This window comes from Pteropus vampyrus, unplaced genomic scaffold (genome assembly GCF_000151845.1).
Source record: "Pteropus vampyrus isolate Shadow unplaced genomic scaffold, Pvam_2.0 Scaffold245, whole genome shotgun sequence".
Lineage (NCBI taxonomy): Eukaryota > Metazoa > Chordata > Mammalia > Chiroptera > Pteropodidae > Pteropus > Pteropus vampyrus.
Window position 1 is genome coordinate 596,436 of NW_011889026.1, and position 15,399 is coordinate 611,834.

The window sequence follows — 15,399 nt, forward strand, 5'->3', positions numbered from 1 at the left end:
TGTTGTTCCGGGCAGAGATATGCTAACAGCCAACTTCCACTTCTGTAATCTGCTGGCTTGTTTAGGAGACCACCAGGTCTTAAGCTTTATCAGCTGCCTCCTCTGAAAGCTCGGGGCTGATCTCCTCTAGCCCTGCGTGGCAGAGAGTCAGTCGTTGGCCGGCTAATAAAAGTTCATAATTAATCTCAATTGGCTCCGTGGGTCTCAGAATTGTTCGCGCCATAACAGTAACACCGAAAACACAAGCAACAAAGGAAAATTCATCAAAATTAAAAACGTACACTATCAAGAAAATGAAAAGATAATCTACAGAATGGGAGGAAATTATATATTTGGAAATCATATATTTAGTAAGGGGCTTGTATCCACTATATATAAAAAACTCTTGCAGCTTACCAGTAAATCACCGGATAGTCCACATTTAAAATGGATAGAGGGCTAGAATAGACATTCTCCACATAAAATATACAAATGACCAATAAGCACATGAAGATTTCAACTTTATCAGTCACGAGGGAAATGCAAACCAAAACCACAGATACACCACTTCACACCCACTAGTGTGGCTATAATAAAACAAACAAAAAATAAACATATTGGTGACGATGTGGAGAAATTGAAACACTCATACCCATGGGACTGTAAAATGCTACAACATGGCTGGACCTTGAAAATTGTACGTTAAGTAAAAGAAGCCAGACGCAGAAGGCCGCTTATGGTACGATCCCATTCGTATGGAATGTCTAGAACAGGGAAATCCAAAGACAGAAAGTAGATTAGTGGTTGTGTGGGGCTGAGGACAAAGAGTAGAATACAGGATTTCTTTGGGGGATGATGAAAATGTCCTAAAATTAGACTGAGGTGATGGCTGCACAGCACTGTGAATATACTAAAAACCACTTGAACTGTACACTTTCAAAAGGTGCATTCGATGCAAATTATATCTCCATAAAATACAAGAAGGCGATAAAAGAAACACATGTTTCTGGGGAAAAAATACAGTAAGCATAAACCAGAAACTAAAGGAGTGGGTAAGAAAAGGGTGGAAGGCATGGGAACATGGGAACGGAGTAGCAGTGATGAGGACAAGTTGGCTTTTCTCTGACGGCACTTTTTTGTCTCTCTCTGGCTCTGGGAGAGCCATGGTCATGTTTTACATACACACATGCAGCCAGGGTGTGGAGGGGAACCCAGAATGGAAATCCGAGCAGGGACAGACAAACTGAACTATATTGTAAATGGTTAACATAACCACCAGGGGGTGCAGAAGAAAGGAGCTTAAGCAACTTTAGAAAACAGTATTTTGACTGCATGCCGTAGGGCTGAAGACAAAAATAACTTCACGCAGATATTGCCCTCTAGTTAGTACGTCGAGTTTTCATAGATTATAAATTGGCAATAGGGCAACTGCCACGTAGCAGGGGAAACCGCGATGCAGAAGAGTGAGGTTGGAGAGATGTTCCCGCAGAGGCAAGAAGGAACGGGTCTAAGACACGAGTGCGGGGCTTGGACTTCGAACAACTGATCCGCTGTAACAGGAGGGAAGGAAAACATACCAGGTGCAGACGCGGCGTAGGTAAGTAAACACGGTGGGGAGGATATGTGGAAGTTCTCAGTGAAATAGGAAGCAAGGTCGGTGGGAATTAAATTGCCTACATAAATTGTGTTGCAAGTGTCTATAATAAACTCTTCCTGTATGTACATTCTGTTGCTCAAACGGCACAGTCATCAACCTTCGACTTTCAGCACAGTTTTGGAGTTGGGTTCTCATGGGTTTGGTTCTCATGTGAGATTTACTCTGTTAAGGCAATAAATGCCAGCCGTAGAATCAGTCGGCCGTCTTGAAAATCCTTTGGTCCTAAGGCAGATGAATCGGAGAAACCCGTCAACGCTGTGGAAAAGTGACCTAGCCATCGGCCGTCCTCATGTTGTGCGCCTAAGAGCATCTTCCAGCAGAAATAGCCGCACGAGCTACCGCTTACGAAGGGTTTGTTTTATTTTCGTGTTTTCTGTGATTACACAAAGCAGCCTTTCCCTGTCAGCAGGCTTCCCCCTCCGCTAAGTTTCCAGATCCAAACAGTGACAATCAGTTTTAAGTTGGGTGAGTCTACGGGGCGATTCTACAAGCCCAAGTGCTACCGAAGATAGGGAGCACCAGGAGCTCTCTTCAGCCGTCGGTGGAAAGTTGTCTGACATGTCTAATAAAAGGGGGAGGGCGAAGATACTCACCTGGCCGCTGAAGACCCATCAGTGGGGAAACCAGCTTCACCCAGCTGACCTTGACACGGTTTCGGCTTGTGAAAGGGATGAGAAGGAAGTAGAGGGTGTGAGCGGCACCACGCGATCGGCAGGAAGTTCTGCAGCGAGAGAGAGAGGCGGCTGGGGCAGAGGGGGCCAGCATGCGCTGTGGGTCCATGTGACCCACCCACCCGACTCATGACCTTGGACAAGTTTCTTCCTGCTTCTAAGCCTGTGTCCTCAAGAGTGAAATGGGATAATACCTACAACTTTCTAGGAAAGGTCACGCGAACCCCAAGGGGCAGAGATGGTTGCGGGGGAGAAGGAAGAACAGGCACGGTGCTCCCATGTTGCAGTCAAATTTGCTGACCTCGAAATTGGAACATGGGGTCCAACAAAAGACACAACTTTCTAACTTGCGAAATATTTTAAATGGAAAGTATGACGATGGCTCAGCATTCAATCATCCTCCTGATTGTCTCTGTTCAAATCGTCCCACTGAATCCTGCCTATCTGCCTGCCATATCCATCACTTCCCAATGGCAGGCCAGGGAGCGAAGAGTGGGTGAGGGAGGGCGCCAAGAGAAAACCAAGCATCCGGGGTTCTGGGGCCGACGGGAAGGACGGGGCCGAGAGGGAAGTGGGGAGCAGACTCGACTGTGCAATCTAGACCAGTGACACAGACGAGGGCTTGGGTAATAGGCACGCCCTTAAGAAAATCCGCCACGGGGCAGAAAAGATACCGCCCTCCAGGTCCTCATCCCCTTAATTCGATACCTGTCCCTGTATCGAGCTTATCCCTCAGCTGCACTCCCAGGCAAGACACATTACACAGAGACAGATACATATGATTTATTCATTAAAATGAGAATAAAATTTCCGTAGCTGGAACGTCAGGTTGCGTCATCGAAGTTGTTTAGAAGTAGAAGTACATGTTGGCAATACCTCTTGTAAGAGTCCAGAAAATTAGGTAGGTTTCACAATACAGAGTGTCCTTTTCGGTCAATAGTATTGCTTCAGGAGAGAGAGCATTTCACAGATCTTTCCTGTAACTTCCAGAAAAGTCATCCAGCCAGATCTGGGTTCAAACTTCTTTACAAAGCCATTTTCCTATGAGAATAAATTTAACACTTTAAAAATCAGTGGAGAGTAAATCCGCTGCAATTAAAAAGCAAAGAAACTGTCATTTAAATAATGCAGAGGGTTAATCCCCTCTGTTCTTTCACTAATTTTATTCTGTTCGTCTTCTTCATTGTTCTATCTCCGAGTCCAGGCCACTCTAGAGCAGCACCGTGCAACAGAAATACAGGGCAAGTCACATATGTCATGTTAATTTTTTAGCAGCCACATTTTTAAAAGGAAAAGAAATAGGCAAAATTAATTTTCAAACTCCGTTTGTCTAAAATAAGATGATTTCAACATGTAATCGCTATGAAATTTCTGAGATACTTGACGTTTTTGGTATCAGAGCTTTACAGTCCGACGTGTACTTCGTGCTCACGGCCGATCCTAGTACAGGCTAGCCGCATTACAACGGCCCAGCGTCACAGAGACTAGTGGCTGCCACGTTGGACAGCAGCGCTCGAGAGGACAGTGTGTCATTTGCTCCCCTCTTTGGGCTGTCTGGCATCGACATACGCACCGTTGTAAACTCTAACGTGCTGAGTCATCGGAACTCGTAATAACGCCAGGTTAAACCCAGGCCTCCAAGCTATGAAAAGGTGGTTGTTTGTCTCTATTGCGGTTCATTCTCTTTTTGATCGGATATAGTGTGGACTGGGGACTATTTAATTAATGTACGACCCCAAATTACAGAGCATCCTCAATGTAAAGTACCTCCGAGATCGGCCAGCCTAATGCCCTCTTTTATTTTGACAAACGAGGAAACTGAGGCTAGAAAAAAGTTATCTAAGGTTACCCCACGTCTTAGTGCCTAGACCTGTCTGGGATGCAAACACTGTTCTGTTCACTCCACAGATTTCCGCATCACCACCAAAAGGATTAGAGAATTGCTAAAATAATTTTTTGAAATGTCCACCTAGTAAACATTTGCTCTGCCGCGAGCCAGCTCCAGATTCTGGGGTTATAGATGCCTTCACGTAGTACACGGCCTCGTGTGACTAAAACTAAACCGAGCATGTCCCTGAAGTCCGAAGACACTTGAAAGCTCTGTGGCATCTTGGAATGGCTTTTGGGGCAGATCAACACCAGTCGGGGGAATTTCCCATTTTCAAGGCTGCCCAGGAAAGCCAGCTTCTGACCGCGGAGTCGTGCTCCCACACGTGCTCCCACACGTGCTCCCACACGTGCTCCCACACGTGCTCCTCTCGGTCGTCACCTTCCCTGCTGCCCAGACGCACATTCCGGCCACACACCCCTTCGGTGACAAACTCCCGCACTGATGGGGCGGCCAACAGCAATGTCTGTGATCACGTCAGGGATCCCCATCTGCTCTGACTGAGCAGCTAACGTGGCATCTTATGTACATTCAACTACTAAAGTGTAAACAAGGCAAAAACGGGAGAAATACAGCTATATGATTGTCAGTTTTAAAAAAAACCTATAAAAAACGAAAAGAACAGACTGGGAAAAGATTAACATTTACCATGAAAGAGTTCATTCAAATATCAAGAAAAATCAAGAAAAAAACAAGAAAAATCAAGGCCTTAATAGTTAGAAAGGCCAAGGCTATTGAAAAGAGAAATATAAAGCATTAACAAGTACGTGGGAAAAAATTCAATATTACGAGCGGTTCAATAAATCCACATTTTTCTACAACCTGACTGTTTTTTAGACCTATTAAATTGGCCTCGTTATGTTGAGTCTATTAAACCCTCAGAGTCATGTGGAGTGGCACCACCCAGTGCTGGTAAAACTGCTGTGACTTATGTATACTTATACTCATGGGTAAGTAGGGTAACTGCACCCATACTGACGTGGTGGCTGACGTACGCTCACGCGATTGGGAACTGGTTAAGTAAATGATGACACTTAACCCCGGTGGAATACGCTGCAGACATTACAAATGTTATCATGGAACATGTGGGAGGTCGAAAATATCTAACACGATGTCGCAGGAAGACACTCTTGTATATACCTCAACTGTAACTGCATATAATGTCTGCATGCAGCTTTTTTGGGTGGTGGGCGTGATTTTTCCTCTTTCGAAAATATTTTCTAATGATGCTATTTGTATCTTAAAACCGTTATGTAAAAATAAATATACAAAAAAGCAATCGTTATGCCGTCCGTAGTGTAGTATTTATACAAGGATGCCCAGATCTGGTTGTTTCTGGAAATAGTGTATTAAATTCAGCTACTTTGGTTTCAAGAAAGCCGAAAGCATAAAATAACATCCTGTATCATAATGCAAAGAAAATAAGCCCCTTGGGATTTTGTTTTCAGCTGCGGGGGGACACCACAGCTTATTCCCACTTCTCTAGCGATCACGCGTTCATTTCTTCATTCACGTACTCGGTGACTGAGCACCGAGCACATGCCGGGAGACACCGGTGCACTAAACACACAGCGCTCCGACCGTCACAGCCTAAATGCCCACCACGGAGGCCGACGATGGACGTGAGAGCAAGTAAACATGGAATGTGGTGTCCAGCAGTACGGACAGTCACGGAGCATTAGAGCAGGGCCCAGCGGGGAGGGTGGCAGTGCGGGACTGAAATGGGAGGGTGCAGGGGACTCCTGTCGGGACATGGCTTTGGAGCAGACACCTGAGTGGACGGGAGAAGGGGGCCATGCAGACTCCTTGGGGGGAGAAGAGTCCGGGCAGAGGCGATGGCAAGCGCAAAGGCCCCGAGGGGAGAGAGAGCGTGCTTGGCTCACTCAGAGGCTGGATGAGAGGGGCTCACGGAAAATGCCCCCCGAGAGGCGCACAGGGACCAGGTCACGTTGGGGGGGCTTCGTGCGCAGCGGTCAGGACTCTGCCTTTTTGCAGAGTTCGCAGGATGAAGAGGGTTTGGGAGGGTCTGCATCAGGCCAGGACGTGGTCTAATGCAAGCCGTGAAATATCACTCTAGCTGCTATGTGGAGAATGGACCACAGCAGGGCAAGGGCGGAGGCGGCAGGATCCACGGATGGACTGAAGGGAGCTGAGCTGGGGACGACGCCCAGCGTTACAGAACTGGCGGTCAGGGAGCTTTCCTGAAGGACCCAGGGGACACCCGAGTGACATAGCTCCGAATGTTCCATGAAACGACTTAAAATCTCATATGAAAACTCAAAAGAAATGTAAGAAGAATTTGGCCCCAAAATCTGTCATCAGAGGCTCTGCCAGAATACGTTAGATTGTATCACTTCGCTGCTAGATTTAACATCTTTCGGAAATGTCTTCCACAAACTGAACACTTAAGTCAATTACCTGCATGTCTCTTTTTGTCCTTTTATTTGCCTCCAATGGACCAGATCATCATTGAGAGTAAGATGATCATGCTCCTCGTGACTCAGGCTGTCACCCGCTGGTTGCTCAGAGAGCACCAACCGACGGCACGTCCCTGCTCTCAAAGGGGCTTTCTTTCAGTGTTAGAGTGGCTTTAAGAATTACATATTTAAACCTCCTGGACTTTCCGAGCTACACTCCATCGTGTTACCGTATTTGACGGTTTACAAAGCACTCTTCCAGAAACGGTCTTTAGTCTTCTGACCTCCCTTCGAAGGTAGGTATCATCGCCACGGTATCACATCACATCATGTCAGTCACGGCGGCGTCGCGTCGCCCGGTCCATCAACGGGAACTGGTGGGGCGCCTCCTATGCAACGCGCCCGACGCCCAGCACGCCGTGCAGGAGCGGACCTGACTCCCGGGTGGAGCTCAGGCTGCGTGTCCCTCCCTCTCCCCCAGCGCGGGCGCGGACACGGGGCTGCTTTCCTGCAGCGGGAAAGGGGGACAGCCGCCTGGGGCGAGATGAACCGATCGCCTCGGGGACAGTCTAATGGTTCCTGAGAGCCATCCTCGCCTCGCGAATGCCGAGGCAGCTGGAGGATAGCTCGCGCCCTCCCGTCAGACCGTGAGAGCGCCCAGCCGTCCTCGGCGCTTCAGATCCGTGGAGGGGACGGGAGGCAATGACGGTAAAGTGGAAGAGGCATAGAAAAAGAGACGAGAAACAGAAAACAGAAGAAGGAAGGAAGGATGGGAAGGGGATGGACCGTTAAACATGCCGATGAGATGAGAAAGAATGAATTAGGGAATCAGGAATCCCGCCGTGCATAGCGGGCATCCACACTGCCTCGAGGGCATCCGTTTTAGACGGTGACGAACATCTAACTGTAGTTGACCGTATAATTGATGGCGATTAAATGTATTCGGGAGCGTCAGGCAACACTACTGTGAATAATAACAAGGATGGAGTATTTATTTGCAGACACTGTTCTTGGTGCTTTATCTATAACGAACTGATTGCATCCTTCACTGGTCCCAGGAGGAAGATGGCAGCCGTCTCCCGGAGGAGGAAATGAGGCTTGGAGAAGGGGCTTATGTCATCACACAGGTAGTGAGTGCTCCGGCCTAGTAAGGAACGCAGGTCCTGCGGCTGCAGAGCAGGCGCTGTGACTGTCTGCGCTGACCCCACAGCCCACGTCCTTGAGCCAAAAGTTTCACGAGGTCTCTGGGCACATTTACAATTTACTTAAATAAAGGGTATTCTCCAGTTGTAGCTGGAGTCCGTGGCAAGCAAATGTGGACAATTCACAGGGCGATGGAGCATGTGCTTTGTAATCGGTCATGCATTTTGAGGGTTTTTTTTCAGGACAGTGGAAAGAGAAGCTAATGCTGGTGTCTTGATAAGTTGCAAAATGCCTCTCTACTGTCCTTGTCTTCCTGTGGGCTACCTGACTCTAGCAGCACAGGCACGTGACTGTGCCCTTTCCCCCGAAATGAATCATTCCAGAGTAAGTCTATTCCTTTGAGCAGATCTGTCAACAGCGCCGTGAGAGAAGGCACCAGTCTGCCCGGCCAGTGTGTCCTGACTCAAGGTCTCACGGGCGCCAGGAAAGGAATGTTGAGGTTCTTTTGAAATGACATTTTAGAGTGTTTCCATCCCGCCTCACACCTAAGTTACTCAGGTGTCAAAGTCAAGAGCGTGAGTTCTGTCTAAGGACTCTGTGAAGGCTGGGTGTGCATGTGCGTGTGCACACACGTCTTCCTGAGGCAGGCTCCCCTGCCACACTTACACTTACCCCTGTGCCTCCCTGAAAGACAAGGACGCTTCTAGAAGTTCTCAGAGGCAATTCCACACCTCTGCTGATCACGAGTTCCAGGAGCCCACACCATTTATTGTTAAGAAGTTATATTTTTAAGTAATGTTGCTGTCGCTGTGTCCCAGGTACTTTACTGGGCATTGGGAAGAGTCCAGAACAAGGAGCCCTTACCAACGAGCATTTCTTTCCAGGCTCACGCATGGGCCTCTGTGCTAGGGAATGTCTGCCTTCGCTCGAAAGCTACACAGCACAGCTGAGCTTCCCACGGGCCCTTCGGGACCCCTGCCCACAGCCAGCAGCAGGAAACATGACTTAATACCTCACATGCTTCACCTCACCCCAAGCCAGTCTGGATTAGAAAAAGAGTTCCAGGAAGAAAAGGTGACTGAGCAGGGGGAGTGGTTACAATGAGCCCCATCATTACGCAGGAGAGCCTCAGACAAAAGGCAAAAGAATAAGAAATGTGAGTATGTCAAGTTTTCAAACTTTTACAAAGACTGAAGACATCTACAGTTCTAAAAGATGGAGAGCGAATTAGAACACATCTGCTACCTATATAAAAATAATTTCTATCGAGACTATTCAAAGAATTCCTACAAATCAGTGAGAAGACTAAGGAAAATGAGCAAAGGATATAAATAGGCAATTCCCTCAGTAAGAACTGCCCATGGTCAATAAACCATTGATCAATACGAAACGCTCAATACGAAAAGATGCTCAATATGAAAAGATGCTCAACCTCACTGGTAATCAAGGAAACAAGAATTAAACACCTAGATAATGAGACATGTTTTTTAACCGACAGAATGGGGAACTGATGAGATGGCCACAAGGTAGTCTGAGTCAGCCGGGGCCAGGGAGCCGTCCTCACACCCCGCCGAGCGGTGATGGGGTTGCTACTTGGTAGAAATGCTTTGGAGGCCAAGGGTCCAACAAACTGAAAAATACACGTGCACCATGCCAGTAATTCCACATCCCGGTATCCAGCTTAGAAAAACACACACACGCACCGGGAAGACATGAACAAAGACAGTCAACGAAGCGTTGTTCGTGAGAGTCAACTCTGGAAATAACCTAAATATCCACCGGCCAAAAAGGCCAGACATTCAACAGCATTTGCACACAACAGCACGTATGCAGCACTCCTTAAAAAGTACTATTTTTAAATAGCCTTGGTTGAAAAAAAGCAGAGTGCACTATTTATACGTGGGAAAAAATTTTCCAAGGCAGTACTAGGCATATTTTCTATGGCTGTAATTAATAGCTAGATTTTGCATGTAAAATAATTGATAACTGGTTACCTCTGGGGAGAAGGAAGGGCAGGCCAGGATTGGGGGTTGGGGAGAGGATCCATGGGGACACAAGGCTTTAAAAAAGCTAAATATTCACTGTGTTGGGATATGAAGCAAGTTATCTGCTGTGAAAGGCCCCTTAACACGAGTTCTCACACAGGCCCCACACGTGACCCTGGCTTTTTGAGGCATTAATAATAACGTGAATTTTTATTTGGAAATTCTTGAATAAAGTTTCTTTCCGGTGGTGGTGCAGTACCTTGTTTTTTTATCGACAAGCTTTAACAGCCAGAATTTGTTATGTTAGGAAACTAGGGAAAAATCTATTTGTAAGCCCCGAACTTGCAAAAATTTGCACCTGCCTTTTGCAACATAACAAATAACCTAAATACAACAGTGTCTAATACCAACTCTTCCGGCACTAAGTCTCTGTTGTCATGACGACCCCAGCAAACGTTAAGTTCTAGACTAGGCTCTGCCCTGCCGACTCTGAAAACGGATTAGAGAGGTGTTTGAAAATACAAGCCTTACGGGGGTGCGTGTACACACTCTCTTAACTGGCAAGGAAACGCAATTCCTATTCCAAGGGAAAGAACAATGAAGACGACTTCCGTCACACATACCCAGCCTCCGTTCTGTCGTATCCACTCTCCCGTGTTTTTCGCTATGAACTCGGCGACGAAGTAAGAAATCTCCTGGTGAGGATCCACGTCTGGGCCCATCCGCTCTTCGAGCAGTTTCTTGATGAGGATGCCTTCGAAGGCGAATATGGTCACAATCCTCCCCCAGTTGATGACGCCGTCTTCGAACTCCTTCTCCATCACCTGATTGAATATTCTTCTGGCGGTATCTACGGACACAACATCGAAATTGTCCAAGCACGGTTTCAGACTCCTCTCCACTTCCTTCTGGACTGAAAAAGCCACATCTTGTAACACCCTGGAAGCTCTGCTGGGCCCAGACCCGGGCTGCGGTATCTGCAGGACGTGCTTCAGATAGTCCTGGGCCAGCGTGTGGATGTAGCCGAACTCGCGGTCCATCATCTTCTCCCTCTCGAGCTTGTTCCCCGGGCAGTGGCTGAGGCAATCTGAAGCCAAAGCTCAGAGCGCGGCGGGACGTGCCCCACAGGGACACCGGGGGCTGGCGGAATTTCTGCTTGCATCACGCAGTCTCCTCCCCGCGAGGTACTTTCGTGAGTAGGCTCTGTGTGTGAAAGTAAAAGCTCCTCATGTGAAAGAGGAAAATTCTCTGACAGGCCACTTCCTCATCCTGCCAGCTGTTAATTCAGCTTTTGGTCTTGAGTGCAAAGATGTGGAGGAACCGGAATCCCCACGCGCCGCCGGTGGGAAGCAGCGTGCCGCGGCTGCGTGAGAGCCTGGCTGCTCCTCAGAAGGTTAAACGCAGACGTACTGCACGACCGGCCAGTCCGCGTCTAAGTACACGTCCCCAAAACAACACATCACGATGTGACACGAATCCTAAACACCAATGCTCGCAGAGCTCTTGGGTACGACAGCCCAGAGAGTGTCGATGACCCTCTGGTCCGCCAACGGATGAACAAGCCGTGCAATACCGTGCTGACACACGCTACGGCGAGGGATGAATCTTCCCACCCGCCAGGTGACAAGAGCCAGCACGTGAGATGTTCAAGATCGAGCAAAGCCATTGGAGACAGACAGCACTCGGGTCGCCTGCCGGGGCCACGGGGCGGGACCGGGAACTGCTCACGAGGCACAGGGTTTCGTGGCGTGATGAAAATGTTTGGGGGTTCATCATACAGAGTGGGGGTTACACAGCGTTGTGAATGTACTGAACGCCACTGGACTGTTCGCTTTAAAATGGGTCGTTTTATATTATGTGGATTCTACCTGCCAAAAAGAAGTCTTAGGCGCAGCCCCGTGCCTAAGTGGATTAACAAAAATTTGGAATGGAGGTTCAAACGCCTGGGTAATGGGGAGGGCAGGGACGTGGAGGGGGAGGCGAGGGGGGTGTCTCCTGTCTCTACTTCCTATTTCCTCTAGAACTTCTGACAGATAGAAAACGGAGTGCTGCTTTAACCCGACGCCCTTGATTTAGGAATTGCCCAACGTGCGGATGAGAAATTAGGGCACCGGAAAGAGCACTCTGCTTGGAGGCAGAGGGCCCCGATGTGGTCCCAGCCAAACCCGTGTGCCCTGGGTGTGGAACGTGAGACAGTGCAGACCTCGGAGGGCCACAGTGAGGTGAGCGAACGGCCACACCTGGAACCAGGTGGCTGCTCGGTCCACGCTAGCGCCCGTCACTCTCTCGCGGGCTGACGGACCAGGCTCCCCCGCAAGGGCGTGAGGTAAGTGCAGCGAAGTGCACACCTGCTGTCTCATCAGCTTTGGCGGCCATTCTGGCAAAGGTGGAGGACACGGCGAACTTACCGGCTAAGGGCAGTGCTGGGGACTCGGGGCGGGTTTCAGGTCTCACCAGGCACATGGCGATTACGGCAGTTGGGGACGACACCCGGCGGCCGGTGCTGCTAGCAGGCGTGGGGAACAGGAGACCTCTCGGCGTCCCTGGAGAAACCGCTTCGCTGGCTTTTTCTGTCCACGTGTGGAATGACGGGTTCTTTCCATCAGGGTCTAATGAAGAGCTGCAAACGGGAAGAAAAGTCACACACAACTTGTATTTCTGAACTATTGCCAAGGAGCCAAGGAGAAGCGGAGCTGCTTGGCGTGCTGGTTAGCAGGGCACTGCGCGCCCACGCACGCGCTCTCAGACCTCCTCCCACGGGACGGAGCTGGCCAGGGCCCCCGCGGCTCCGCTCCGCACCCCCACGGGCTGCACCGCAGGCCGACCCCCGAGCACAGCCGAGCAGGGCCGGTGCGGAGGGTGCTCCCGGAAGCCAGCCTCCTTTGAAGGGTGACTCTGACCCCGGAACCGCCTCAGCTTTGTGGGGGCCGTCTTAGCTTGCACCGCAGCCCCGGGCTCTCCGTTCCCGCCTCCCTGCCTTCTCTCCTTCAGCGAGCTCGGCCCTGCGCTGTGGGCGGACGGCGCCCCCGGCTGCTTCCAGCACCCTGCCCATCTTCCCGCCCAGGCACTTCCCCCGAGAGCTCGCCAGCCCCGTTCTCCCCCAGCACCGTCTTCCCGGAGCACTGAACCGGCATGGGACCTGCAGAGAGCGAAGGTGCACACGGACATGTGGCCAGGCCTCTTCTCCAAGGCCTCCCTGGGGAAGCCCTCCCGCTCCCTCTGAGGCTGCGCCCGCGGGCCCGCGGGAGCACGGAGCCAAGAGAAGGCAGCTGTCCACCTCCGATCGCCATCGCGTGTCATGAAAACCACGGAGAGGATGGGAAACCTGTCTCCTTCTCCCTCGCACTTCCTGGCGGTGAGTTTCTAGAACAATAGTAACGCGTGCAGTTTAAAAGCTGCAATGCCAGGGTCGCCCTCTTTTCTCTCTTGCCGATGCCCAAGCCTGGACCCCAGGAAGGCAGGGGGCTGGTCCTTGCTGGATCGGTGCAATGTGCTCAGATCACCCTGGGGCCAAGCACGTTTGGGGTCTATGATCCTGACCTGCTGGATCCATAAAGGAGTTGCTTTAAAAACTCTTAAATAGTGTGGTCGGCTTTCGTTTATTTTGGAGAGTTCCCAAATAATCCCTTTTCACAGACGGACAGGAGACAGAAAGCCAAGATCTTTGCAAAAACACCGGGAGGAGCGAGGCGGGCTGCAGGGCAGGGTGGGACAGAGGTAAGCGGCTGACCAAGAAGCAGGCGTGAAGATGCAGGGCAGTCTCCGTTCTCACTGTGAGCGGGTTACTGGGTGCACCAGGGCCTGCCTATGGGGCCACAAGGACCCGGACATCGTCCCCCAACCCCAGCCACTCTGTTCGCATGTGGAATTTTGTGTGAGATTAGGGGGCTGCCCCAGAAAGGCTAAGGTCCGGAGCCAAACGTGTCTTCGGTTACTCCGTAAGCTGCGGCCGAGCGCTGGGGTTGTGAGGTGTGGGGGACGAAGCTTCTGCCCCCGGAGAATGCCGGTCTAGGGGAGACTGCTCCACGTCGCCGGGGGTCGGAGGGACTGCGGAGCGAGCAGCTGCAGGACGTTGCTGCAAGACAGCTTCAGCGCGGGGCCCTCCTGGAACCCAAGCCAAGGCCATGCAGCGGGCCTGAGGGCACGTGGTCTCCCAGTGTCTGCACAGCTCTCTGACTGTGGCGCTCCCGTGCCCGTTCGGCCCACGGGGCTCTGCCGGAGAAGCGTGGAGCCCTGCCAGGGGCTCGGGGAGCCAGCAGCGTTTCCCACGAGAGTGACAGTGACGAAGGCAGGGACCGTGCTAAGAAGGAGCGGCTCCGGCGGTGACGTGCCCCGTGGCAGCTGTCATCACACGCACGCCCCGCAGCCTCAGGTCTACACACCGTGCTGACGCCACCTGCCACATCTGTGCCCGGTGCCGGTCGCCTGCCACTCCCGCCAAACCAGCCCCCAGAACAGAGGCTCAAACCACCCCACACATTCTGCCCACGGGCGTGAAATTCGGGGGTCCTCCAAGGGGGGCCGGCCTCTGCCCCACGCCTGGGGGGCGCTGGGATGCCCGCTGCAGCTGGGCCGGAACCGCTGGGCGCCGCACGGTTCTCCGGCACGGTGAGCGACTCCCAGCTCCCCTTCCCACATGGTGGCTCAAGGTGCCAAGAGCAAGTGTTCCCGTGACACGCGCAGGAGCCAGACGGCCTTTCTTAAACCAGCTGAGAGCTCACATCTCTGTCACACTGCGCCGGCAGAAGCAGTCACACGCCTGCCCGGAGGCGAGGGGAGCAAACAGCCAGCTTTTACTGATGAGAGGAGCGTCGAAGAACGTGTGGCCACGTTTTAAAACTGCCACAGCGTGCGACTTACATGCAAGGTCACCTGCACGGTCGTGCGGTTTAACCAGCGCCACCTGCGCACAATCCCTCGGGATGGTGAGTCAGGGAGGCAGCTCCGATCTTGAGGGGACCCAGGGAGCACTCCGAAGCCAGCCCGCCCGCTGTACTGCCACCAGGCTACCCCCGGACCTGCACCCTCTGGGGACGGAAGTGTCCCACGTGGGCTGAGGGGTAGATCTCGGTCCTCTGTCACTAGCCCACTCCCTGCTCCAATGAAGGAGCAGAAGGCAGTGACTGACTGAGGGTCAGTTCTGATGGGGACACGAGGGAAGGACCCCGACACATCCCTGGCTGACGAGTGGCCAAAGGGTCCCACCGCTGAGACAAGGGTCCTCGGGAGCGTGACCTCACAGGCCCCACTGAGGTCAACTTCCCTTTTCTCCAGAGGTGGAGCCTGGGCGGAAAGTTGCTGGGGTTTCGGCTGCTGCAGAGGCGGCGGCTCAGGGGAACTCCCAGCCCTGGCTCCTCGCTCCTCAGAGCTGAGCACGGCCACTTCTCATCTCTGAGGCCCGGCCAGGGCAAGTCCTCTGCAGAGGACGATGGTCTTCAGTGGTGACTCGGGGGGGAGGGCACGATGTGCACAAGAAGCCACCTGCATGCCTGTCCTCTCCTCTGGTCCAGCGGGCCAAGCCTGGACGATCAGAAAATGCAAGGGGGGCAGCCCGCTCCCCATCAAGAAAGCCAGTGGCCCGATGCGACGAGGCACCTGGCGGGAGCGGGCTTTCTATCTGAGGAGACGAACTTCCAGGAAATCCTCTGTGGGCACAAGC

At 51.7% G+C, this 15,399-nt stretch overlaps 1 protein-coding gene and 1 long non-coding RNA gene across 10 annotated transcripts in view; both read right to left on the minus strand.

Moving 5' to 3' along the window:
• Positions 1-483: 483 nt before the first annotated feature.
• Positions 484-2,345, minus strand: LOC111729087. Its single transcript, XR_002776078.1, has 2 exons — positions 2,230-2,345; positions 484-1,858 (listed from the first exon to the last, which is right to left on the minus strand). It is a non-coding gene; the product is annotated as an uncharacterized LOC111729087 (long non-coding RNA).
• A 731-nt stretch (positions 2,346-3,076) lies between these two features.
• BCL2A1 (BCL2 related protein A1) overlaps positions 3,077-15,399 on the minus strand; it is a 60,780-nt gene continuing 48,457 nt past the window's right edge. For 5 of the 9 annotated variants that reach the window (XM_023520059.1, XM_023520058.1, XM_023520057.1 and 2 more), the window contains 3 exons: positions 12,149-12,360; positions 10,364-11,608; positions 3,077-3,348 (listed from right to left, as the gene is read on the minus strand). In XM_023520059.1, the coding sequence (XP_023375827.1) occupies positions 3,241-3,348; positions 10,364-10,783 (528 nt within the window). In that variant the 5' untranslated portion in view covers positions 10,784-11,608; positions 12,149-12,360 and the 3' untranslated portion in view covers positions 3,077-3,240. Of the gene's footprint in view, positions 3,349-10,363; positions 11,609-12,148; positions 12,361-12,812; positions 12,880-15,399 lie in introns of those variants that run through there. The other 4 variants (XR_002776067.1, XR_002776070.1, XR_002776069.1 and 1 more) reach the window with 4 other exon arrangements.